The following is a 23,951-nucleotide window of genomic DNA, read 5'->3' as shown; positions in this document are numbered from 1 at the left end:
AAACACCGGATTGAGAGTGTGCTCTCCCTGCCACGTGCATTTTGCCAGATCCTGAGATGGGTCCCTAGTGTGCATGATGGCTAGGAAGTCTCAAAGTGCTCCTGAAAAGGTTGTTTTTTCCTCTTCAACACCATATGTGCAATCTTTATACCCCTTCTCTGCCCCTTCACCATTCTTCCATTCCAAACACAAACTCTATAGTCTGACTAAAAATGGTATCAAGATAAATATTTAACATCTGTCCATCCCATTGACATGCCTTTCTTCTCCTTGTATATTTTCTCTCACACTTCTATTTCAGCCTCCTGAAAAGTCCCACAGACTCAAAATCTTCAGGGGAAGGGGAAGAGGTGGGTTTCATTTCCACCAATAAGAAGGTTTATTAAGAATTACCTCTACCTATTCTGTAGCGACCACTGCGTGTTTCAGATTTCTGTCAACTGATCTCACAATAAGCATTTCCCCCTTAACTTTTGAACATTCAGCAGTCAGAAGTTCTATGTCTGAGTCAGGTGCCTTGTATTTGATCAGGTCTTGGTTTCTGTTAAGCTTGAAGACAGTGCAATCTTAGCCTACCAGTTAGATCAATAATCTACTGGGGAATTTTAAATACCCCATAGCTCAAGGATGTGACAGATACAGCTGCGGCTCCAGCTCCACGTGGGGTTGTTTCATTTTGTTGGCATGCATTTGATGGCGTGGTGATATCTTGCTTTAGGGCAGAAGTATTGGCAACTTCCTTCTGGGATGGGTCACAATGTTGTCCTGATTCTGTCCTGTTTGTTATAATAGGGGTGTCAATAGAGATTACTTGTAGAACAAAGTTTTGATCAGCTGAGTTTGCTTGACAACCCTCATTTTGTTTTGCTGATATTGCCCCCTGTAACGCAGCGTCAGCAGCCATTCTGCTTTGGTCTTGTTTCTGCTGCTCCGCAGCACGTCTCATGATTTCTTCTGCAGAGAGGGAGAAAAAAGTATATTGTTAGAGAATATATTACTATGTTTGCATGCATTTTGCCTGATTGAGGGTGGTATTTAACTAAGTGTTACTCAGAGTAGATCTATTAACATTAATAAACATGATTTAAATTAGGTCTATTCTGAGTAAAACATAGTGGAAAAACCATGCTTAGAGTTTGTGAATCACAGCATATTGGAAATGTGTGAAAGCATCCATAAACCACATAAACATATTTCATTGCATGTACATGTGCTGATGAAGGTTCTGTATATGCCATTTAAAAAGATGATCCACATGTAGCTTTTTTTCTCTTCTCATACACATAATTTATTAATTACCGGTATTTATCACATTAGTTTGTTGACCAGGCATTGAGCTGGATAGATGAGTCCATTTAATGTTACATTTTAATAAATTTATTGTTACTTTTCAATATTTTTATGTGGGATTAAAGTTTAATTTTGTTTTTTCATACTATTTAGCAATGCCATCATTTTTTATCCTCACCCAACTCAGTGTTTGAGCTCTGCTTTAAAGGCTGAGATCTGCTCATCCTTCTGTGTGTTGAATTGTGGCAAAGCGTGTTCTCCTTCATGGAGAGCATGTGTTGCGGTGGGGGCCACCAGGACACTCCAGAGTTGGGGGCGGGCTAATTGATCGTTGGCCACTGATGCGATTGGAGCTTCCCTTGTTGTTGGAAGAAGTTAATGTTGCCATTTGTTGATTGACAGCCAGAAATGCTAAAACTCCTTGCACGAGGCTAGGGCTTCCTCTTTTCACCCGTGCATCGGATTGCCCGTCCCCCCCTCCCTAGAATTAGGGTTGTTCGCTTTGACCTTGCTATGCTTGTCATGGGGTCGTCTGCTCTTGGGGCAGGGGCCCGGTAGGAATTTTGTCCATCTGGCTGATTGGCTGGGGCTATTTGGTTTTTGCCTACTGCGTAGCAAATTGTCACAACTTGTAAGGTTGCGGTTAGGCATTGGTTTATGGTTTGGTTGGTTGAGGGGCAGTGGTTGAGTGCCTGCCCTTGGTAGGTTGAGTGCCTGCCCCTCTAATGCTGCTGCTGCAAGGGATTCCGTTAAAGGAATTGGGGGCTAACTATTGCTTGTCCACTCTGTCAAGGGGGCTCGGGCCATAGCAATGAGCTCCTGGTTGCATTTGGGGAGGGCTGAGGGCAGGTTCCCTGCTCCGTCGCTACCCCCAAGTGTATTCCCCTTTTCTGACTTTCGCATCGTGCAGAATGTCAGTCTGTCCCCCATGGTGGGGGCAGATAGTCGCAACCAATGCCTAAGCAGCCACTCACATTTTTGTATTTTAATGAAGTTCTGGCCAAAATTATGCCAAAAACCTTAAACAAAAAATTCAGTGTGATGTGTGAGTTACTGGGGTGGCCCTGGGGACCTCGACACGCAACTGACTTTTAGGAAATTATTAGTCTCTAATATCACTTGTTTCAAGTCAGGGTCATCAAGAAACATTCCATCGTCATATATTAATTTCAGAATTTCAGACTTTTCTAAAAAAATATGTTATTTGTCCTAGTTCTGGGGCTTGAGAGGTATACTGATATAGTGAACCTGAGGGAGGGCTGGGCCAAGGCATTATGGCACCCGAGACGGACGTCAAATGGTACCCCTCTCTTCGCCAGATAAAAAGGGGTGAGGAAAGATCAACAACAGGAACAAGAGGGAAGAAAGATCGATGTCAGGATCTGCTGCCCCAGTGGATCTTGCCTCATGGGTGGGCCGGTCCTGATCTGAGGGTGTACACCACCATTGTTTCTATCAAGTGCCAATATCTGGTGTGTGTGTGTGTGTGTGTGTGTGTGTGTGTGTGTTGTAGGTCATGTAGTCTGCCTGTTTTTACTACTATTTCAAAGCATTTCTGTTTAGTATGCACATGTTTTTACACGTTTTATAAGTATCTACTGTTTCCAGTTTTTGTTTTGCTCTTAAAAACTTGCAAAAAAGTTCCTTAGATTCTGTTTCCTTACGTTTCATTTCAAAATCAAATTCATTTTGTCCTTGTATTTTTCTGTTGTTGTCTTGACTTACTAAATTACTGAAAGTATGAATAATCCATAAATACTTATGAACATCCTCAAGCTTTACATGTATCCCACATGGTTAAGATTGGTACTTCCTTTGTTTTGCTACTTTGAAGAAAGGATTTCAGTTCAGGTTTTTTTTAACTTTCTCAGTTATTCTTTTTCATACAATAATGAGTTATTCAATTTCCAAATTTTGCTTTTTAGCTCATTGATAAAACATTAAGTTGAACATAAAAAATTTAAAAAACGCACTTTTCCAGCATGTTTAGAAGTCATTAAAACACACCTTTATTTTGTCAACGCGTCTGTTGTACTGATAGAAGAAGGGATGGGAAAAGGGGGAACCAGTTGTAGAATTTGTGGAGGGAAAGGACTGTCAAAAATGATCAAAAATTCTAATTTTGTTGCCATGCATGTGCTGAAAGGCAACATCCTTCTGAATTCTGAGGGGAAGCAAGAAACTGTAGTTATTCAGTGGTGATGAAAGCCACATAATCAGATAATTGGACTGCCATTTTCCAGGACTCAGTCTTGGCACTGAAACTCTAGGCTGAGTCCTGATGAGGGCATACCTTAAACCAGGAAGGAATGCATAGGGGAGGGAGAAGCTGTCGTCATTTTGGCAAGTGGAAGGAACTCTGTATAGGCTGGGAGGTACTCTATTATTGTTTCTCCTAAGAATTCTGTGTCACCAGATGGTCTTCCTTGACTGTAAAATGAGATTACAGTGGTACCTTGGGTTACAGACTCTGCTAACTCAGAAGTAGTACCTCGGGTTAAGAACTTTGCTTCAGGATGAGAACAGAAATCGTGCGGCAGCGGCAGCGGCAGGCCCATTAGCTAAAGTGGTACCTCAGGTTAAGAAGTTTCAGGTTAAGAACAGACTTCCAGAACGGATTAAGGTTTAGGTACCACTGTATAAGTGCAATATACTGCTTTTGCCATCTCTATTTGTGGCACACAGTGCCTGGGTTGTGTTGGCACTGCTATTTCCTCCACCACCTGTATGATGTTGGCTTGTCACAGTTCACCAATGGCACCAGCCAATAAGTGACCATTTTCATCTGTGAAATGCTGAAGGTTCATTGAGGTTTGTGCTAAAACTACCTATTAATCATCACTGAAGCCTGAGCAGAAATGGCCAATTACCGTTCCACAGGGAAAAGAAATCGACTTCACTTTTGGTTAGCTCTGACATAAAGCCAAGACCAGGTGACAGCTGGGCACCATTGTGATCAGGGACGGCAGGGTGTTCACTTTCTTTTGGGGGCTCAGGATCATCTGGTATGAATTCCTCAATGATCACATCATCGCTTTCATTAGGACGCAGAGGTTTTGTTTTTGGAACCATGCCTCTCATCTCGTATATGTTTTTATCTGTATCCTGGCCAGCAGCTTTCCTCCAGGAACTTTTATTATCCACCAATTCCTCTACAAAACAAATATGCAAAAAAAGGGACAGTCAGCTAAATCTTCTCAAATGAAAAGTTCTATTTCTCAAATGAAAATGCCACTTCTGCTTACATTCTTGTAATCTAGACAACTTTTGATAAAAATTAAAAACTTAGGATTTGCATTACTAGGAACTCCTTAAACTAGTTCCTTAGAAGAGACCAGCAAAAATATTAAAGTAGAAACATAACTGGAAATATCTAATCAGCTTGCTGTTCATGTGCTAGGAACTTGATCCTAATACTCCACTCCCATAAAATATTTGTCTCCTAAATTACTGTGATGTTTTTAAAATAAGGTATTACATTCATGCACTGTCGTCTTTGATCAAAAGCACTGGGTTCTTGTAATTACTTGTGAAGCATATGAACATTGGTTGGAACTGCCTGCAATTTTGGCTTATTGGAGGCTTAATCAATGCAGATCTACCCTCCCTTATCTCAAGTGCCTTTGTAGACAACCTGCATGAAAATATGAATCCAATTCAGGAACTCAATTTTTCAAGGAAGCAACACTCATCTGGAAGCTGCAGACGGTATGTCTAGATTTCTACATCAGTTCCTGCTACACTTTTGTAAACAGAAAATAACAGGTTCTGTTACTGAAATGAATAGAGATGGGGGAGCAATAAAATTCAGTTTGCATTTAAAGCCGAATTTCTCAAATTTGCCTTTTCTGAAACTATATGAGAATCAAAACATAACCATCCTTAAAAATTTGTATTTTTCTGAATACTGAAATGCAGTTCTCCAATCAACCAACGTTTAAAAAATGCATATTTAGGTAAAAGTGTGCATTAAAAATGCATATATTAATGAAAATGCATTATATTAGGAGACATTGCTTGCAAAAATATGTACATTAATAAAAATAGATTACAAAAATGTGTTTATTAGATAACACTTGCACTAGAATGCTGATTTATTTTCAAATTGCTGCAGAAATGTGGCAAAATTAAGATCAGAAAAATCAAAACCTAAGAGGACCAAAACTGACAAATCCTTTTATCTCTATTAATGAGTGAATGAATGCAAATTACAAAACTCTTAATTTGGTGCTGCAAAATCTGAGGTTTTGCAGAACTGGAATTTGTTAAATGTGGGGAAAGGATGCAAGGAAAATTGGTTGGGGAGTGATATACAGTAGAGAGAGAGAGAGAGAGAGAGAGAGAGCGCGAGAGCGCACTACCTAAGGATAGATTGAATGCATTTTTGTGCAAAATAAAAATAATGGATCTATGAAGACAACAATCTGGATAGAAAAGTTATTTTGAATACCATATGATTCTGTGACATCCATGACCTCGTCATCCGGCTGTGGCTGAAACGGTTCTGATGCACCTGCGTTGTAAACGATGAAGCTGACATCCATTGGTTCAAATGCTCTGTTGTGGCAAAGCTCACAATCGCAAACGGTAGGACTTTGTGGTGCAATACAAAGTTTATTGGACTTTGAAGGATGGTGTTTGGGCTTTGATGTTTTCTGGGGTTTCCCCCCCTCTTTTTTATCTTTACTTACTTTGTCTTTGGCCTTGTTACTTTCTTTCATTGGTGATTCTAAAAACAAAGGAAATGTAGAAAGACAGATAAATATTTATGAAACATTTCCCAATATTCATTTTTTTAAAAATGTGGTTTATGCACAACCACTTTGTGGACCACTCGTTTTAGGCTTTCATTCTTGTTTTTTACATGTACAAAAGTATCAGAATCACCCTTTGTACACTGCTAAGCTGTCTTGCACCTGGGTGAAGACTTCAACTTTTAGTCATCTCCTACATCTGCTAACTCAAATTATGGGAGAGAAACTGGTACGCAAGACTTTAAGGGGAATCCGCCCACCCAAACTCATAAATATATTCATCTCGGTCTCTTTCCCTGCTTTACTCAAACTTTTGTTGTTTGGATACAGTGGGAACCGAACCTTCTCTAACTGAACAGGTCAACTGACAGGCTTGCTCTTAATGCAAATGCATCTGAAAGATAAATTTGCATGTGTCAGCATGCGGGGTGTGCATGCAAAGAGAGCTGCAGAATAAGAGAGGAGGCAGCATGGAGATAGGGTCAGTTTGTATGCAAGAGAGTTGGAAAATGGAAGGGAAGGTGATTAAGTGTGTGCCTGTGCAAAGAGGGCTGCACAAAAGAAGAGGAAAAGGCATGGAAATGGGGGTGATGCGTGGGCAAGGGAGAATTGAGAAGAGGAGGAAGATGAAGGAAAAAGGAAAGTGAAGGTGAAAAAAGGGGTCTAAAGACGGTTGCAAAAAACAAGGGTGTATGAGACATAGGACTGGCGCTGGAGATGAAAGCAAGAGCATGGCAGGGTCTGAAGAATAAGAAAAAATGGTGACAAGTGTGCCGAGTAGTTGCAATGTGTGGGAGGAGGAAGATGTGGGAGGTTACCGAGGTGTGGCTTGTGAAGGCAACTTGCACAAAAAGAGAGGGAGGAGGCACGGACATCCGAATAAGAATAATATTTGTATGCCTCCCATCTAACTGGGCGGCTCCCAACAGAATATTAAAAAACGATAAAACATCAAACATTAAAAACTTCCCTAAACGTGGTGAAGGGGAAACTGGGTGCAAAGCAGTGCTGCAGAAGAGGAGAAAGAAGTGACTTCAGAAATGGGGCTGGGAAGGTAAAAAGTAAGGTTAGTAGTTAGCTGCATGGGGTGGGAAGGGGGAGCTCTATGGGATGGGGGGTGGGGGGGGGGAGCTCGGGTGCAGCCCATAGTTATACATATAAGGCTAGCAATGAGCTGAGATTGTTCCCAGTATTGATTCTGTTTAATTGGACAGGCGGTTAGGGCTAGTCTAGGAGAACTGAAATGCCAAATTAAGACCTTGTAGTTGTTTTTAATAATAGTAAGACATTTTTATTGAAGGAAAATATAAATTGCAATCTGTTCTGCTCCAGAAAACAGTCTCTTCCTTCTGCAAAGGACTTTGTTGAGAGCAGCAAGAATGGCGTGGACACAAATGTGGGAAATGGTTATTGAGTGCATGAAGGGCTCAGAGTCTGCAGAAATGGATCCTCCTACCTTTGCTCTTGGGCTCCTGGCTCTCTTTCCACTTTTTTCTGTTTGCTTCAATATTATGCACCAAGTGTTCTTCAAAGCTTGCTATATCCAATGAAATTAAGAGATTTCTCTCTGTGCAAGTCCCACTTTCACTTTTGACGCTTCCCGGACTAAAGTTTTCTTCCTCTTCAAAACTGTTCCCACTAAGTTTTGGTTTATTTTCATCTTCAGTTGACCCTGATCTTTACAAAAGGAAAGAAAACCATAAGTAATGAGTCAGGCTGAAATTGTTGAAGTAATTTTTAAGGTTTTTAGAGTTCTGGAGAAGCAACTGACATCTAAAATTGGCATGGAAAAAAGCACTGATTGCTACATGGCACCCCAATCTGTACCAAGCAGTAGCATGACCCAGGGGTTCCAGGGCCTCCCCCAGGGTCATGTTCCCATTGTGAATTCAGGCTACGGCAGAGGCTGTAGCATTTATTCTACACTGATATGCAGCTGCATGTCTCCCCGGCTTCTCTCAGAGCACCAGCCAGCTGGAGTCCAGAGCAGCCAGCCAGCCTCCCCGGGCTCTGGGTTGCAACCTCTCCAGTCAGCAGCCAAGATCATTCTGCCCTTGTCCTCTTTCCCCCCCAGTAAATCTCTCACCAAAAACCCTAACCTTATGTTAAGACACTGTTTCCTAATAGTTCACCTTGGTAACCTGCCATTTCTCCTGCTGGAAAAGACAGTTCTCTTGCATTGCCAATGGTTCTTAATGGAGCTACACTTAATTAGCCTGGCCAGGCTGCTTTGCATGGATTTGGCAGCTTGCATTTCCCCTTCCTATCCCAAATATTAGTTAGAATCTGGCATGCATTAATTTCTTGGGTTTGGGGGTTTGCGTCTTTCCTCAAACGTATACCAGCATATATTTTAAAACATCAGAAAATATATATAGTATAATAATGAGAGAAAATCAATGCCCTCTTTTTCAGGAACAGAAATGAACACTGGGACAATCAAATGCCGCTATTGCGGGACTTTTTAAAGACCTATCAATCTGCTAGTGGAGTCCAATTCACCCTTTCACTGGAAATTAAGTGAAATATTGATAACAAAATTTTACTCCACTTCAACATTTTAAAAACTAATCTCACATTACAAAAACATGAAAGTTACTGGAATGCAGTAAACTCACAGTGTTAACTTAAAATTCCTCATTGGGCTATCAGGAAGCCCTGGAGGAGAAAAGAGAAGACATGCATAGATGAAATACGGGGCTCTGAACAGAACAAAAAAATAAAAAATGAAAAAATGAAAGGTTGGGGAGTTAAATGAAGAACAATTATTGAAACAAAACTGAAAATGAGTTAATATCTTGCCAGTATCAAAGACCATGGTGACAAGAGCAATTTGTAAAAAAATAAGGATAACATTAACAAAAAAAGCAAGAAGAACAGTCATACCCGGAAAAATATCCAGAATCTCTGCTAGAGGAACATCCAGTTTCAAAAGCTTCATATATAAGAGGCTCAACAATTTTCTCAGCTGCTTCAATTATAAGAGAAAAAATTGGTTTCACTATGACATCAATAAAGCCTGAAAAGAAGAAAACATCCAGACATAATTCTTCAATTTCTTGTCCTAGATGAAGAAACATTCTTCAGTACAGAGCTTATGGGTCTAGGACTCAGCTACATTAGTGTACTTATAACGTTATAAATGTGTTATAACAATGTGACATCAGATAGCTCTGTAGAGCTGAAATCCAAAGTCAAAGGTCATTTCCATTGTGAGCTTTAAAATGTTTTTTTTCATAGCATTTTTATAGCTGTGTAGATCCAGCCCTGGTCTGAGATGAGTGCAGATATTTTGGCTAAAACTATGATATATCTGGAAAGGATTCTAAAGAGGCAAGTTTCCCCCCAAAAGTTAAATTATTAATATTATTATTACTATTATTATTTCTAGTGGTAGTACACTAAGCTATGGTTTAATAAACATGGTTTAGGGTCATGTGTGAATCAGGCCCTGAGTCCATGTGAACATGCAGGTTCCTGGGGAGGAGCTTGCAGCTGCCTGCCTTCTCCCATTTCTTTTTTGCTTCCATACTGACCTAAGACATCATGGCTAATAAGGATGGAGCTTAACCACAAGTTCCGGTTTGGACAGCACCCTAAGCCAAATGTTAGCTTAGCTTGGGGATCCTGGGAGCAGCAAAGTGGATGTGAGCTCCTCTCCACAAGCTCACTAAGTCAAAGTCTGGCTTAGCATGTCAGCACCAGGGCAATATGGTAAGCTCAGCTGGTCTTGCCACAGCCATTCTAGTTTTCTCCTGCCTGGTCTCCCAAAGTAATGAGAGAGTGGCGAGAATGTCTTGCATAAACCCTCAGCATATCCAAGTCTCCTAGAAGCACCAAGACCTATTGATAGGATTCAGACATGGCAAAGCTCAGCCTACAGCTTGCAACCCCAGTGGTAGCTCCCAGTTCACTTTAGAGGCCGGCCAAGACGCCCTGCGGTAGTCAGCGCAGGAAAAGGCCTGGGGTGCTCAGGCCTCAAGCGGAAATGTTGAGCTTGGTGGCGAAGGCCAGCATGAAGGCCACAAGCAGGAGACCTGGTGGAGGAGGCGCAGAAAACTGGCAGAAGTGCAGCTCTGCCAGGACAGGTTTGGCGTTTGGAGAGAAGCACAGCCCAGTGAGCATATATCAGACCAAGCAGGCACCAGAGCAAACAACATGAAATGTGCAACCCCGTATCTGATGATGTAAAAAAATTAACAACAGTTGTAATAAAAGGATAAACAGTAAGTGCATTTATCTCATAAGCGTTTATACCACAGATTAAGAAAGGTACCATCAGCACCAAGAGGGTGCTGTAATGAGTACAGTGGTACCTCGGGTTACAGACGCTTCAGGTTACAGACTCCGCTAACCCAGAAATAGTACCTTGGGTTAAGAACTTTGCTTCAGGATGAGAACAGAAATTGTGCTCCGACGGTGCAGCAGCAGCAGGAGGCCTCATTAGCTAAAGTGGTGCTTCAGGTTAAGAACAGTTTCAGGTTCAGTACAGCCCTCCAGAACGAATTAAGTTCTTAACCCGGGGTACCACTGTAGAGTCAAAGAACTCATCAGAGGCAAAGAAATTTCCTTTAGAAACTTGTGCAAATGAGGAGAACCAAAAGGAACATAAACTTTGGCAAAATAAATACAGCCAGGCAATAAGGGATGCCTTAAAGAATTCAAAGAACACATACATGAAAACAGTGGACAAAGTGGGCAGAGATAAGTTTCTCCTTTCATAACACGAGAGCTTGTGGACATCAAAAAAGCTGAATGTTGGAAGATTAGGACAGACAAAAGAAAATACTTTTCACACAGTGCATAATTTAACTATGGAATTAACTCCCTCAAGAAATAGTTTACCAGTAGCCAAAATTTATTATTTTTTAAAATGGTGAAGTAGTGTAGGCTTGGAAACTGCTGAGTAATCTGCACTGCTTAAAACTGAAAGAAAGGCAGGACCCGAATGAAGCTCAAAGGCATTCAGGACTGGGATGTTGTAGGGGACACATGGCTTGCAAGGGATTATAAAAACGTCACAAAGCAGTGCAGTGGGGGATTTGACGAGTCAGGTGGTTTGGTGGTGAAAGGGACATAGCACTGAATAATAATAATGACAACAACAATAACAATAATAACAATAATAATAATAATATGATTAATGTGATTTCTGGATCTGCTTTTGAGCTTCAGGAAATGGTGATCCAGCCAGGACATTTTCTAGCACCTATGGCATATTTGTTTGTTTTTGTTTTTTGTTTAGCTGTGGTGAGAAAGAAAAGCATACATCTTTAAAGCAGCCGAAATATGAGATGATTGGAGCCTTACTGAACTCGAAGCATGGGTACCCCCAACAAAAATTTAAAAAATTCGGCAAAATATTTGGATTTTATGATATGTATTGGCATAATTTGGATTAACTAATGTGATATGATTGGATTGTTAAATGGAAAACTTAATAAAAAATATTTTTTAAAAAAAGGGGGGGGGGGAGAAAAGCATACATCTGTTTTTCAGAAAGAAAAGGATTGAGAGGAAGGACTAAAGATTGGCTCCCTCCCTCATATTACCTATTTGAGTTTCAGCAATATTGGTAGTCCCACGATCACAGAGTGGAGAAATAGGCAATCCTAATTCAGCCTCCTTGTCTCCCTGAGTTGGAGGGGAAAGAATGCACAGAGATATAAGACAGTGTGAACGATATCCAATAAATTCACTTCTATTTTGATATGAAACTCTTGAAACTAAGGCTTACGAGGAGCGCTTGAAGCAGCTGGGTATATTTAGCCCAGAAAAGAAGAGACAGAGGAGATATGAGAGCCATCTTCAAATATCTGAAGGGCTGTCACATGGAAGAGAGGGAACATGCTTGTTTTCTCCTGTTCTGGAGGGTAGGACTCGAACCTATGGCTTCAAGGAGCAAGAAAGGAGGCTCCGACTAAACATTCGGGAAAAGTTTCTGACAGAGCTGTTCAACAGTGGAACAGACTCCCGCGAGGCGGTGAACTCTCCTCCCTTGGAGGTTTTAAAGCAGAGGTTGGATGGCCATTTGTCATGGATGCTTTAGCTGAGATTCCTGCATTGCAGGGGGTTGGACTAGATGACCCCTGGGGTCCCTTCCAAATCTATGATTCTATGAAGCAGCTTAGAACAGGTGTGGGGAACTGATTCCCCTCCAGATGTTGCTGATCCTATCATCTTTAGCCTGCTTGCTGAGGTTGATGGGCATTGCAGTTTAACATCAGCTGGAGGCCCACAGATTTCCCACTGCTTAGAAAACCAGCATTAAACCACAGTTTCTTGTTTCAGACATTATGGGCAACTGTGGCTTAAAGATACCAACATAAAAGCTTTAAAGCTCGTACATGGGAGGGAGAAATGAGATGGGAGAGTGTAGGCTCAATAGTCATTTCTGACTTAATAAAACCATGGGCTATACAAGATTGTTGCATCTGAATCACCCCTTACACTCTGAGAATGTATGTAATATGAAAAGATAAGTGTGTGTTTATCTATAATTGTGTAAAAAGAGACACTATTTGTGAGAGTGCAGTGTGAGCCCTCCACTCGGAATTTCAAAGATTCTACCAAGTTTATGAAAGTCCCAATAAGGAATAAATGACAACCTTTATTTCAGGGTGTTTTCCTTATTTAAACACATTACAGTATTTGGTATAACATAATGCAATGGATCCCAAACTTTCCTTGCCACAAAGCCACCTGAAAATTGCTGAGGGTCTTGGTTGACCACTTAATATTTTTTCTGCTTGTCGTAGCAACTGTCATGCGCTGCACTAGATGACACAATATTTTTAGTTATTTTTCTACAGAGAAACCATGGACCACCTGAATGAAGCTCAACAGACCAGCGATGTTCTGCAGATCACAGTCTGAGAACCTCTAACATAACAGATACTCCTGTTTTCGGAGACATAGGGCCAAATGAAACATAATATAAATGACACAATCAGCAACCACGCCATGGGTTTGATAAAGTTAAATACCAGGCACAGGACGATTGTCCTCAGGAGCGCAGTGTGTGGTGCTTGAGCCTTTTCTCTCCAGTCACAATATCAGTAAAAAAACCTCCAGTCCCCACATATAGCAGGGGTGTGGGGAATGCAGGTGAATCACATGAATCTCATAAATCATTGCAATCATTGCAATTGTCTATTGTTGGCTTCACTGCCAGAATGGAATCACTGCAGCTGTTACTTGACCTTGGGCTGAACATGCCCAAAATGCTTAATATGAAGCACAGTGTGGGACAGTTTGCGCCTTCCTGGGGTCAACCTGCAAGTGTGTGAAGCAAAAACCTAAGAGTTGAAAATTCTGCTCCTCCAATCATCTTGAAAAGCAACATTTTCAAATTCTGACACAGAGTTTGAAACATGTGGGTGTTAATCTTTCATACCAAGCTGTTAATCACACCTATTTATCCTTAAAATACAACAGAAGGGATCCTCAAGTGTACAGATACAGGGACGGGGGCACACCTATCAGTCCTTCTGAAGATATTTTAGCCACAACAGAGCCTGCTATTTGGGAGCAATGCATTCCAATGGGGTTGCTACTAGTATGCCGCACAGCAGGAGAGACCTGTCCTGCTTGCTTTACAGTGGATGCTGCTTCGGCTGTTGGCAGAAGAAGCTTTAGAACAACTATAATTAGCCAGATTATTCAGCTTTGTAATACAGTGGTACCTCTGGTTACGAACTTAATTTGTTCCGGAGGTCCATTCTTAAGCTGAAACTGATCTTATCCTGAGGCACACTTTCGCTAATGGGGCCTTCCAGCGCGCGATTTCCGTTTGCATCCTGGGGCAAAGTTCTCAACCAGGAGCAGCTACTTCCAGGTTAGCAGAGCTCATAACCTGAAACGTTCGCTTGGCATTACATAAATGGGTTTGTCCCTCCTCAGAGAAACCATGCTCAGTAAGCCTAAAGCAAACAGCTTGTAATTTGTTTGGCATGAGACAAACGACAAGCCTGGATTCAGATGCAAGGCTAAGCCAAACCATGGTGCATCCTGAGCAATGAGGCGGCGGCAGCAGCTCTGGGAGAGGGAAGAGGGAAGAGGGAAGTGGCTTCCATGTCCGCTCTGTGTGCGCTGCCTTGTTCCCACTTAGCCATGATTTGGCTTAGCACTACATGTGAACTGAGACAGAGCTTCACAGTGGTTTCTTGTGACAATGGGTGCAAGCAACAAGGGTAGGTTATGTTACATTACATACAACAATAAATGCCACGTGTTATCTTATGCATGTTTGCTTGCATATTTTTTTATAAAGGTTTTAGGCCATTTGGGATTTTCTGGACAGGTAAGATATGAATTTGATATCTATCTCAAACATGCAAAGGAATCTAGCCTACCAATGAACTTTTGAAAATGGTACCTGCTTGAAGAATTCATCCATTAGTGCATTTGCCCATTGCTGATGCAATTTCCAGGCCTTTGATGGATGACTTATGTCAGCTGCATGGACAATCATGGACATGAGTTTATCTCTATCTGTCCTGTCAAATGTAGGGCATTATTGAATTACTTCAGCAGAAAAGTAGGATTGTTTCTCATATTAAATGAGAGATGATTTAAAGAATTCATACCACCAACAAAAATTCAGATTTCCAACACGCACACACCCTTCCCAATGCAACCAACCTTTTTACATGCTGAAGGCATTTCAGAACGTGTTTCAGATATTTCATTTGCTGGAAATGATGTGACATGTCCGTAGCTAAAACCATCTCAATGACCAGCCGGCGCAGTTCCCTGAAGGCACATAAATAATTTGTTCATGGTGAGTGTTATATACTGAAGTTCTCACCCTGGGCCAGCAGGGGGATACTGTAGATAGTTATACAAATGAAGGATTGAAAGTGACGTTCAGTGATTGGATAGTTTGTATGCAAATGAAGGATCGAAAGTGACGTTCAGTGATTGGATAGTTTTAGAAAGTTGTTACAGTAACAAGGTACTGGAGCTCTATATAAGCAGGCTGACTGAGCCCTTCAGTTCAGTTCAGTTCTGGCCTCAGAATAAAGAAGAGCTGTTTGAAGAATCGCTGTGTCGTCTGATATGTTCACCCACAACTTAACAGTGAGTTCTGTGAGTTCTCTAAAACAAGGATTTCCATGCATTCTGCCCTCCTTCAGAGCCCAAAGTTATCTGAATTAAGCTGTCTGCTACCCTGAGAAGGAAAGCCACCCACATACAAAACTGTATTTGTCATTTATGGCCTACAAGCCATAGCTGCAAAGGTGGGAAATTAGTAAAGTCTCCCTGTTAACTCTGGAGTGCTTGTAAAGGCAATCCTTACTTATAGAATCATAGCATTGTTGAGTGACTCTTGAAAGGCCTGTAACTGCACAAGCATCACTACACCTTATGTAGCACCCCTATATTATCTCACCTCCATTCCTCATTGGTTAAATTGACCAAGATGTTCATATCTTCATTTTGCATGAGCTGGTAAACAGCACTCACATGATGGTTTTCAAGAACTGATTTATCATTGTACAAAAGTGCCATTTCTGACCTAGAATAAAAAAAACTAGCCCTATTACCCAAAACAGACCTAGGAAGGGCTGCACAGTCACAGATTGAACATTTCTTTTTCCTGGTGCCAGGTCATCCCCAGAGATGAAAATATACAATTTTTAGGGGGGAAATGTTGACTTTTTAGAGTACTGGTTTTCACACTGTGCTCTGGGGATCTGACATCTATTAGCAAGCACTCCACTGGTTCCAGCAGAGGGAGAGATGGGCAGTCTAGCTCTGCTGAGCTGCTTCTATTTCAGCCACTCAGTTCTACCATTTCAGTTTAGGTGGAGCTGCAATGGTCACACTGGAAAATGACAAAAGAGACTTACCTTGTCCTAACATGGAAATGGTTTGTAGTTCCAGTATGTTCATAATCATGGATTGATGTGCTGAAAAGAATTGCTAATATCTCCAGGTCAGTGAACCAATGCTAGTGAGAAGAATTAAAAGTCAGTCATGTCCTGCACGCAACTAACAATTAGACATGATGCAGAATGATCTATTACTACAATCTCCTCTAGTAGTTTTTCTTTTTTAAGTGGTAATAGCAGCTGCCAGGGTGGGGGGTTATTTGGGATCCCGGTGCACATTTTGTCCTGTGGGCCAAGCAGCTTCCGCTTCCTCCCACAATACTGGGGTCAATGGTGGAGTCTATGCCTGACGCTCCTGAGTAATGTATACTTAGGGTTCCTCCTGAATCTTATGCCAGCCTTCCTGAATCCTGTGCACTAACACAAGTTCATCTGCCTTAGTTTTTCCATTGATCTCATGAGTCAATGCATTTTTTTAATAGCATGGCAACACCATGTATAATTCACTGGTTCCCAGATTCTATTTCCTGCCTTGCAGGGGGTTGGACTAGATGACACTCGGGGTCCCTGTCTAGCTCTACACTTCTGTGATTCTATGATTCTGGGTCAGCTATATCCTATGAGCGAAATGGCTACTTATGTGTAAATAATGAATATAGACCTTAGTAAAGAACTATAATATGTGAGTTTCTAAAATTATTCTAACAAAAGGCTTTCCTAGGTCAAGAAAAGGAGGACCTAAGAATCCCAAATGCTCTTTTCCTTCACTGTAGGGCATTTCTTACCATCATACCAGTGTGAAGCATTATGCAATGCACAGTTTGGGTAACGTCTGTAGCATGGATCACATTGTGATATGGATTTTGGTGCTTGCTGTAGCCAACTTCCAGAGCACTTGCAAATGAAATCAGGCAGGTAATCGGGATCTATGGAAGGCAAGAATTAGGACATGCTTAGAACTGGAAATAAACATTTTTATTGCAACCATTGGCAAGACCAGTTGTATGACAAACACCCTTCTGAATTTATCATTCGGACGTGACAGAGGAGACTAAAGATTTAGGTCCAGACATTCAGGGGTCAAATGAGATGTTCCTGGGTTGTTTCCAACCAAACCATTGTGCATGGAAAGCAACAGCCACACTCACAATAGGACTTCCCCTCTTCTCTGCCCCCCTTGCCCCGTCCCTGATCTCTGCTAGCTTTCCAGCAACCCTCCAGAGCAGATTAGGGGACGGTGCAGATGCACAGAAGCAAGTGAAACATCCATGGTGGCACCATGGCATGGAATGGACAGATGGAGGCAAGAATTAGGGCTCGTCCACATGGGAGTTTAATGTAGATTGGAAGCTCCATGTGCATTGATTTTTTTAGGTGTCATCCATCCAACTGGGAGCCCACAGCTTTCCAACACAAAACTTGGATTTTACCAATCTGGGGTAATCTGGAAAGGGGAACTTCTCTCCAGGGCAACCCCCCCCCTTCTCCACACACTCACTCTGTGAACACGCCCCTTTGCTTCACCATGTGCTTTATTTCACACCTATCATAATTTTTTCTCATTTGCTTAGATGCTGCCGTATTATAATTTGCCCTTCAAGAACATGGAATTTGCTCTGTTAAAAGAAAGTTTGGAAACACTGGATTGTTAACATACTAAGATTTAACTAGATAAGTTCCTGACCTTGAATTGTCTCAGAAGATCATACTTGTTGAACAGATCACACATCAGGTATTTTAAGCTGTGCCCTTCACAAGTTTCATTTAAGGCAAATACATCAAAATCCCATTTATCAATGTCCTGTTGGTAATTGAAAACACACAAAAAAGCACTTTTATTTCTTAATCTAGGTGCCTGGACAACATATAAAATGCAAAATGTAAAAATATAAATGGAAACATTTTTGTTTCCCAAGTCACATGAGTAAAAAATGTAATACCAATGAATGTAGTTATGGCAGATTATTGAAAGCATGTAGATAATAAACGGCTCTTCCTCCAACTACAATTTCCATTAAATAAAGACAACCTGTTTGCCACATTTGGCTTATAGATATGGGAGTTTACAGAGATCAAAACAGCAATTTATTAGGTGTTCTTATGGCTGGTCATAATAGTTTATTACAGATCTTCATTTTATGGCTGCAAAGTTCTCAGATCCACCACCACTAACTCTGCCGAGGAGACTCACGGGATTCAAGGCACACAAGAAACGAAACCCCTATTTCAGAGCAGGAAGGGTCTCAGACCTACAAGCCAGAGATGCAGAGAGATGAACTCCCTCAACCGAATGACCTCCTCCTTCTCTGGACACCCAGCCACAGCAGGCCCCCTGGCTCCCTTGAGAAGGTCCTCACATCCTTCCAACAAGGCTCTCTTGGCCAATGACTTCTGCCATCAATACAAATGGCTTCTTTCTTTCATAGAATCATAGAATCATAGAGTTGGAAGAGACCACAAGGGCCATCGAGTCCAACCCCCTGCCAAGCAGGAAACACCATCAGAGCACTCCTGACATATGGTTGTCAAGCCTCTGCTTAAAGACCTCCAAAGAAGGAGACTCCACCACACTCCTTGGCAGCAAATTCCACTGTCAAACAGCTCTTACTGTCAGGAAGTTCTTCCTAATGTTTAGGTGGAATCTTCTTTCTTGTAGTTTGGATCCATTGCTCCGTGTCCGCTTCTCTGGAGCAGCAGAAAACAACCTTTCTCCCTCCTCTATGTGACATCCTTTTATATATTGGAACATGGCTATCATATCACCCCTTAACCTCCTCTTCTCCAGGCTAAACATGCCCAGCTCCCTTAGCCGTTCCTCATAAGGCATCATTTCCAGGCCTTTGACCATTTTGGTTGCCCTCCTCTGGACACGTTCCAGTTTGTCAGTGTCCTTCTTGAACTGTGGTGCCCAGAACTGGACACAGTACTCCAGGTGAGGTCGGACCAGAGCAGAATACAGTGGCACTATTACTTCCCTTGATCTAGATGCTATACTCCTATTGATGCAGCCCAGAATTGCATTGGCTTTTTTAGCTGCCGCGTCACACTGTTGGCTCATGTCAAGTTTGTGGTCAACCAAGACTCCTAGATCCTTTTCACATGTACTGCTCTCTTTCTTTGATTTAAGAAATGAAGCAACTCTGACAGGTGGTCATCCAACCTCTGCTTAAAAACCTCCAAGGAAGGAGAGTCCACCACCTCCCGAGGAGACCGTTTTATTTTATTATTTTTTTAAAACCACTTTCACCTTAAAAGCTGCAATTACTTTCTCTGGATAAGCCAAACCACTTGCACTGGTGGGTGTACGGAACATCCTAGGAGAACAAATGAAATATATGTAAGCCATAGATTATTTTCTAAGAAGACCCTTAGAGTAGGTCAAGTCAAGTAGTGGGGGAGACTCTATGTGGCAAAGCAGGAAGAGGGTTGAACTAGGGCTGATGAGGCAATCCTGGTGGAAATCCCCACATGGCCATGAAGTTCACTGGATGGTCTCTAAATGTTGCCCCCCACAACTGGACAGGGCTGCTCCGTCAAGCGTTATAGACAGCTAATTGCCCCCGGGCCATTTCTCAGGCTGCTGAGAGGCTGGCATGGTCCTGCCCTGCTGCCCCTCCTCCCAGTGAAATGGGTCTGTCAAGAAGCCTTGAGGCAACAGAAGCTTTTCCCCCAGCCTAATGCTGGTGTGTGTTGTGACTTCAAGGCTCCTTGTTCTCACTGGGCTGGGAAAGTGGGGCGAATGTGCTGCATTGGAGCCCTTGCCTTCAGGAAAGGTGAGCAGTAAGATGGAGACAAAAGCCCCAACTCCTTGTCCTGCATCAGAGGCAAGTGAGGAAGAAAGATAGACATGGGGATCTGCTGCCCTGGTGGATCCTGCTGCCTGAGGCAGTCGCCTCGCCTTGCCTCACCAAAATCTCCCATCTCCCGCGCTCTCTCTTCATAGAGAACGGGTTTAGGGTTGTGATGATTCTGATGCCCACGGATGTGTGGGTCTGGTGGCTCTTGGTGTGGGAGGGGATGTTCCCCACCCCTGCATTATGCTGTTAACAACCAGCTCTCGATCTGACCTTATTTTGCATATTCCATTAAGTGTGCCACAGAGAATATCTTCTCGGTCACAGCGACACCTGCCGTAATTCCCTCCGCAAATCCTTTGTTTAATGGGAAGAAGCAGCACCTTTCCCTGCAGCCCCAGCTCAGACCACCCTGGTTGTGCCACTGCTGGAGTGAGCAGGAAGCAGAGGACCACTCCAGCCCCCGCTGGGTGAGCTTGCTGGTACTGCCTCACATCTGGTCCTGGGCCTCCTGGGGGGTCCTGGGCCCCCCAGACTCCCTATGTTTCTGGTCTTATAATGAACACGTGTATGTGTAAATTGGTGAATGAGATTCCGGATGTAACATTTCTTGAAGGGACTGCGTTAGATGCACCTTTAATTCCACCAGTCATGAGCTACAGAGTTTAGGCTCATTACTTGTTCCATGGCCCATGCTTACCTTTTTACCAAAACACTAGCCTGGACTGCATATGAAATAGTTCGAATGCTTGGCTGATCCTCAGGTTTGATACTGTACGCCTCTTTTTTCCTTGCAAAGGTAACAGTCAGCCAGTCCTGTACTTCCAAAGGCACTGATCCCCACTGGATATTAGAGAGGTCGTCCTCAGTGTCCAAAAGGCTCCTGCAAGGAATAGAGATATGTATTTAAATATATACCCCAGTTTTCAAATAAATTAAGTAGCTAAAAGAAAGATTAAAATATAGCAACAATTTAAAGAGCAATTCTAAAAGTCAAATATAAAATGCCCAACAGAAATACCAGCAAAACCAACTTAAAACATCAAAATCAATTATAAAATGCCTTCCAATAAATAAATAAATGCTATCATCCTGTTTACCACCGCCACCAGAATGATATTAGTGGCCTGGTTTAACATGTTTATTTTTTATTTTCCGGTCACACTATTCTATAGATGGGATACATTAGGGTTGGGGCCCTTTGGCCCTCCATCATCCCTGACCATATGGGCCATGCTGGCTGAGGCTGAGGGGAGTTGGAGCACAGCAACGTTTGAAGGGCCACATCTTGCCCACCTTTGGCCTAGATCTCCTGGGTTAGGGAATTTCTCTTTTACTTGCCATTCCCCAGGTGTCCTAGTTCAGGGGTTCTCAAACTTCTATCCCCAGGACTCACTTGAGAGAGCAAAACACAACAGAAGATCACAATGGAGGTGCCAGGGTGCAGCCATAACAAAATGGCAATGGATGGGGATTGGGGCAATCAGCACACAATTTTTGACATTTTCTATTGATATCTAATCTGTGTTTGGAGATTGATAAAAGGAATAATGCCAATGATCTGCAGTTCTTATTTAAGATGATGATTATAATCTGAGGACCTCATAGCTCCTACATCCAGCCTAATTTATGTATTTTGGTTGGGGGATTAGTGTTTTTCCTTCCCCCTCCCAATTTGTGTAACATCTTACTTGTTGGTCCTAAGAAAAGTATTGTCCAAGTGTGGATTTTGGACTTTTCATGCAGCTTCTGTTATAAAAGTCATATATACCGTATGTTTTTAAAAAATATGTTGACCATTTAACTAGGGTTGGACAATGTGACTGAAACAGCTGTCAGAGCCAAAAGAAAGTGGCAAGCTTCTGATCAGGCCGTGTTCTTGGGCCAGATGAAACACAACGAGGACTGGGAGTCGTGGGGCCCATCCCTGCCCTCAGCTTAGAAGTGAAGATGCTGGACTTACAGCAGAGTGGCAGAAAGTTTCTTCTTGGCCCTTTGATCACAGGTTTTTGACTTTGCTGAGGTATAATTTGTTCTGGCACCAAGCTTCCCCCGTTTATCCTGTGTCATATTTGCAGCTGTTTTGTCTACTAACTTTACTGCAGTAAGTTGCTACATTTAAATATACGTAAGCTAAGAGTAGCTCCCTATCCCTACGTGCACATCATTCTTATAAATACCTTGTGGATGTCAGTTCAACAGAAGGAAGTCAAGCCCTTACATAAGCATTGTGATGTCATCCTGATGTAGCCACTAACAACCTTGGCCTAAACAGCAGTCCACACTTATTTCCCAGGGTTGTTCCCCCCTCCCTCGCTTATATTTTATGTGAAAACCTAGTGGTACTGACAACAGATGCAAGGATTGCTAAAGTACATGTCAAAAGCAGGAGAATCTAGTAGCTCTGAGATGAAATAGTGAAATAGATGAAATTGTCCAACCCATGTTTGCAGTTTGGTCTCTGGTTCCTCTGCCTCTTCTAAATCCAGCTTGCACTTCTGGGAGTTCTCGGTCCACATACTGCTTGAGCCTTCCTTGTAGAATAAGTGGAATTAAAATCCTGCTAATGTTTCCATCTGCTTACAGTGGTCTCCTAGATAACTTATAATTTTTCCCATTCTTTTTAAAAGTTTTTGTTCTCCTGGTTCCTTACTAAATGTGTGGTTTCTTTCTATGCTAAGGGAACTGGAGAACTTCGGGATTAACTTAGAATAGTCTGTTTTAGAGGTCTAACAGCCTATATTCTCATGCTTTGCTGCATGTTTTGTGATTTTAAATCATCAAATACTTGCCCCAAACCTGGATCTAGACCAGCATTTCCCAACCTTGGGTCTCCAACTGTTTTTGGACTACAACTCCCATAATCCTCAGCTAGCAAGGCCAGTGGTCAGGGATGATGGGAATTGTAGTTCGAAAACAGCTGGAGGCCCAAGGTTGGGAAACACTGATCTAGACATCCAGGGAAGTTGTCTTTTATTTTATTAGATTAAGCAACAGTTTCAAATTTCAGAAATATAGTCATACTTTATTTGAAACTAATATTAAAAACTAATACTGTAATAAAATGACAACTTATAGTAGCAGCACACCATAAAAACATAACAGCCAACAGCCAACAATAGTTAAGCAGATCTTGTACACTAGGCATTTAGTGCAGAATTTGCTCAGTTATTATGGGATACTCATACAACCTCCAATCATTGCAATCCTGGACTTTTTCCTGTCTTTCCTCTGGCAACAAAAAGTCCTCCCTTTTTTCAGAAGAGCAGCACTAACTGCACAGGTGTGTTTTTTGAAGTCCATGGTTTGAAGAAGGGCAATGATGTATCAGGCAGGTGAACGATCACAGAGCACACTCACCATAATATTTCCAGTGGGCGCCATTTTATACTGTATTGTTCATTTTAATCTATCTTTTCATTACTGGTTATAATTTTTAATATTAAAAATTTGTTAAATACCACTTAAATGAAAGTGTTACAGCATTAAAGTATGATGATATTATGCTATTATAAAAATGTTTGCTAAAAAGCCATTTCTCTCATCGTCATTTATTACCTTTGTAAGGTAGTAGTGACCAGAAAGTCCCCCCTTCTTTTCAGAATTAGCATTATAGTGTTGCAGCTCTATACTTTCATTTAAATGGCATTTCCATATTTTAAAACATTCTTAAAATTATAACTAAACAAAGTATTTTGTGTTAATTAAAAGATTGATTAAAAACCCCAATGTCTGATAAAACAACAGCCACTGTGGCAAAGGTGGGCTTAGAGTCAAGGGCAGCTCAGGTCAATTGGGACCTTCCCTTTGACATAGACAGCAGCCATGTCAAGCCTGCTGGTGCGTAGGACTGAACATAGCAGATTGTACACATTTTAAAAAGCACAATATGCTCACTAGTATGGAGAGTTGCTTGCAATTCCGCTTGCCGCTTGCAACAGAAGAGCAACAATTGGGAAGCCTCAGGTGCTACCCACCTGGAAGCACCTCAGAAGAGTTCAGGCCATCCTTTTTTCAGATAGGGAAGAGCAGTTGGAAAAGATGCCTTCCTTAAAATATTTAATAAATCTGCAGCATCACGAAACCTTACAACCCAGTTCTCCTATCGTGCAATATTCACCCTTTACCTTATTTGCACAGGCTGTCTAAAATTCAATGCCTAAGCCTGTGTGACATGCATCTGCTGAAAACATTCCTGTAAAGATTTCTCCTTTAAAGCTCTGCAGCTTTAACAAGGGAGGAGCCAGTTCCCATAGAGAGTAAGTAACAACAGACTG

General features: G+C 41.9%; 1 protein-coding gene and 1 long non-coding RNA gene across 6 annotated transcripts in view; one reads left to right on the top strand and one right to left on the bottom strand.

Annotated features, from left to right (window-relative positions):
- Positions 1–23,951, top strand: part of LOC308472536 — a 188,134-nt gene that overhangs the window by 159,269 nt on the left and 4,914 nt on the right. The window lies entirely within an intron of this gene.
- On the bottom strand, positions 356–21,901 carry LOC308472469 (dual specificity calcium/calmodulin-dependent 3',5'-cyclic nucleotide phosphodiesterase 1A-like). Of its 5 annotated transcripts, none has more exons than XM_080997379.1 (15): positions 21,855–21,901; positions 20,375–20,557; positions 19,128–19,194; positions 17,565–17,681; positions 16,666–16,806; positions 15,899–15,999; positions 15,439–15,564; positions 14,688–14,798; positions 14,422–14,542; positions 11,597–11,678; positions 8,931–9,063; positions 7,501–7,721; positions 5,741–6,019; positions 4,161–4,442; positions 356–954 (listed from the first exon to the last, which is right to left on the bottom strand). In XM_080997379.1, exons 3-15 carry the CDS (start codon positions 19,191–19,193, stop codon positions 593–595), a joined length of 2,142 nt encoding a protein of 713 aa, XP_080853505.1. In that variant the 5' UTR covers position 19,194; positions 20,375–20,557; positions 21,855–21,901; the 3' UTR covers positions 356–592. The 5 variants fall into 5 exon arrangements, with proteins under 5 accessions (XP_080853505.1, XP_080853501.1, XP_080853502.1 ...); XM_080997375.1 differs by lacking the exon at positions 21,855–21,901 and adding an exon at positions 21,638–21,848; XM_080997376.1 differs by lacking the exon at positions 21,855–21,901 and adding an exon at positions 21,638–21,848 and having other exon boundaries at positions 8,931–9,015.

Source organism: Podarcis pityusensis (assembly GCF_964106645.2).
Source record: "Podarcis pityusensis genome assembly, chromosome: 3".
In the NCBI taxonomy this organism is placed as follows: Eukaryota; Metazoa; Chordata; class Lepidosauria; order Squamata; family Lacertidae; genus Podarcis; species Podarcis pityusensis.
This window is presented reverse-complemented; position numbering and strand designations above follow the sequence as displayed.

Coding starts and splice junctions, on each gene's coding strand:
- LOC308472469 (XM_080997375.1), bottom strand. CDS start 21,744: ATGACACAGGATAAACGGGGGAAGCTTGGTGCCAGAACAAATTATACC. Junction 16,807..17,564: donor ATCTTCTGAGACAATTCAAG/GTCAGGAACTTA, acceptor TGCCTTCCATAG/ATCCCGATTACCTGCCTGAT. Junction 7,722..8,930: donor GATTCTGGATATTTTTCCGG/GTATGACTGTTC, acceptor CCTTTTGTAAAG/ATCAGGGTCAACTGAAGATG.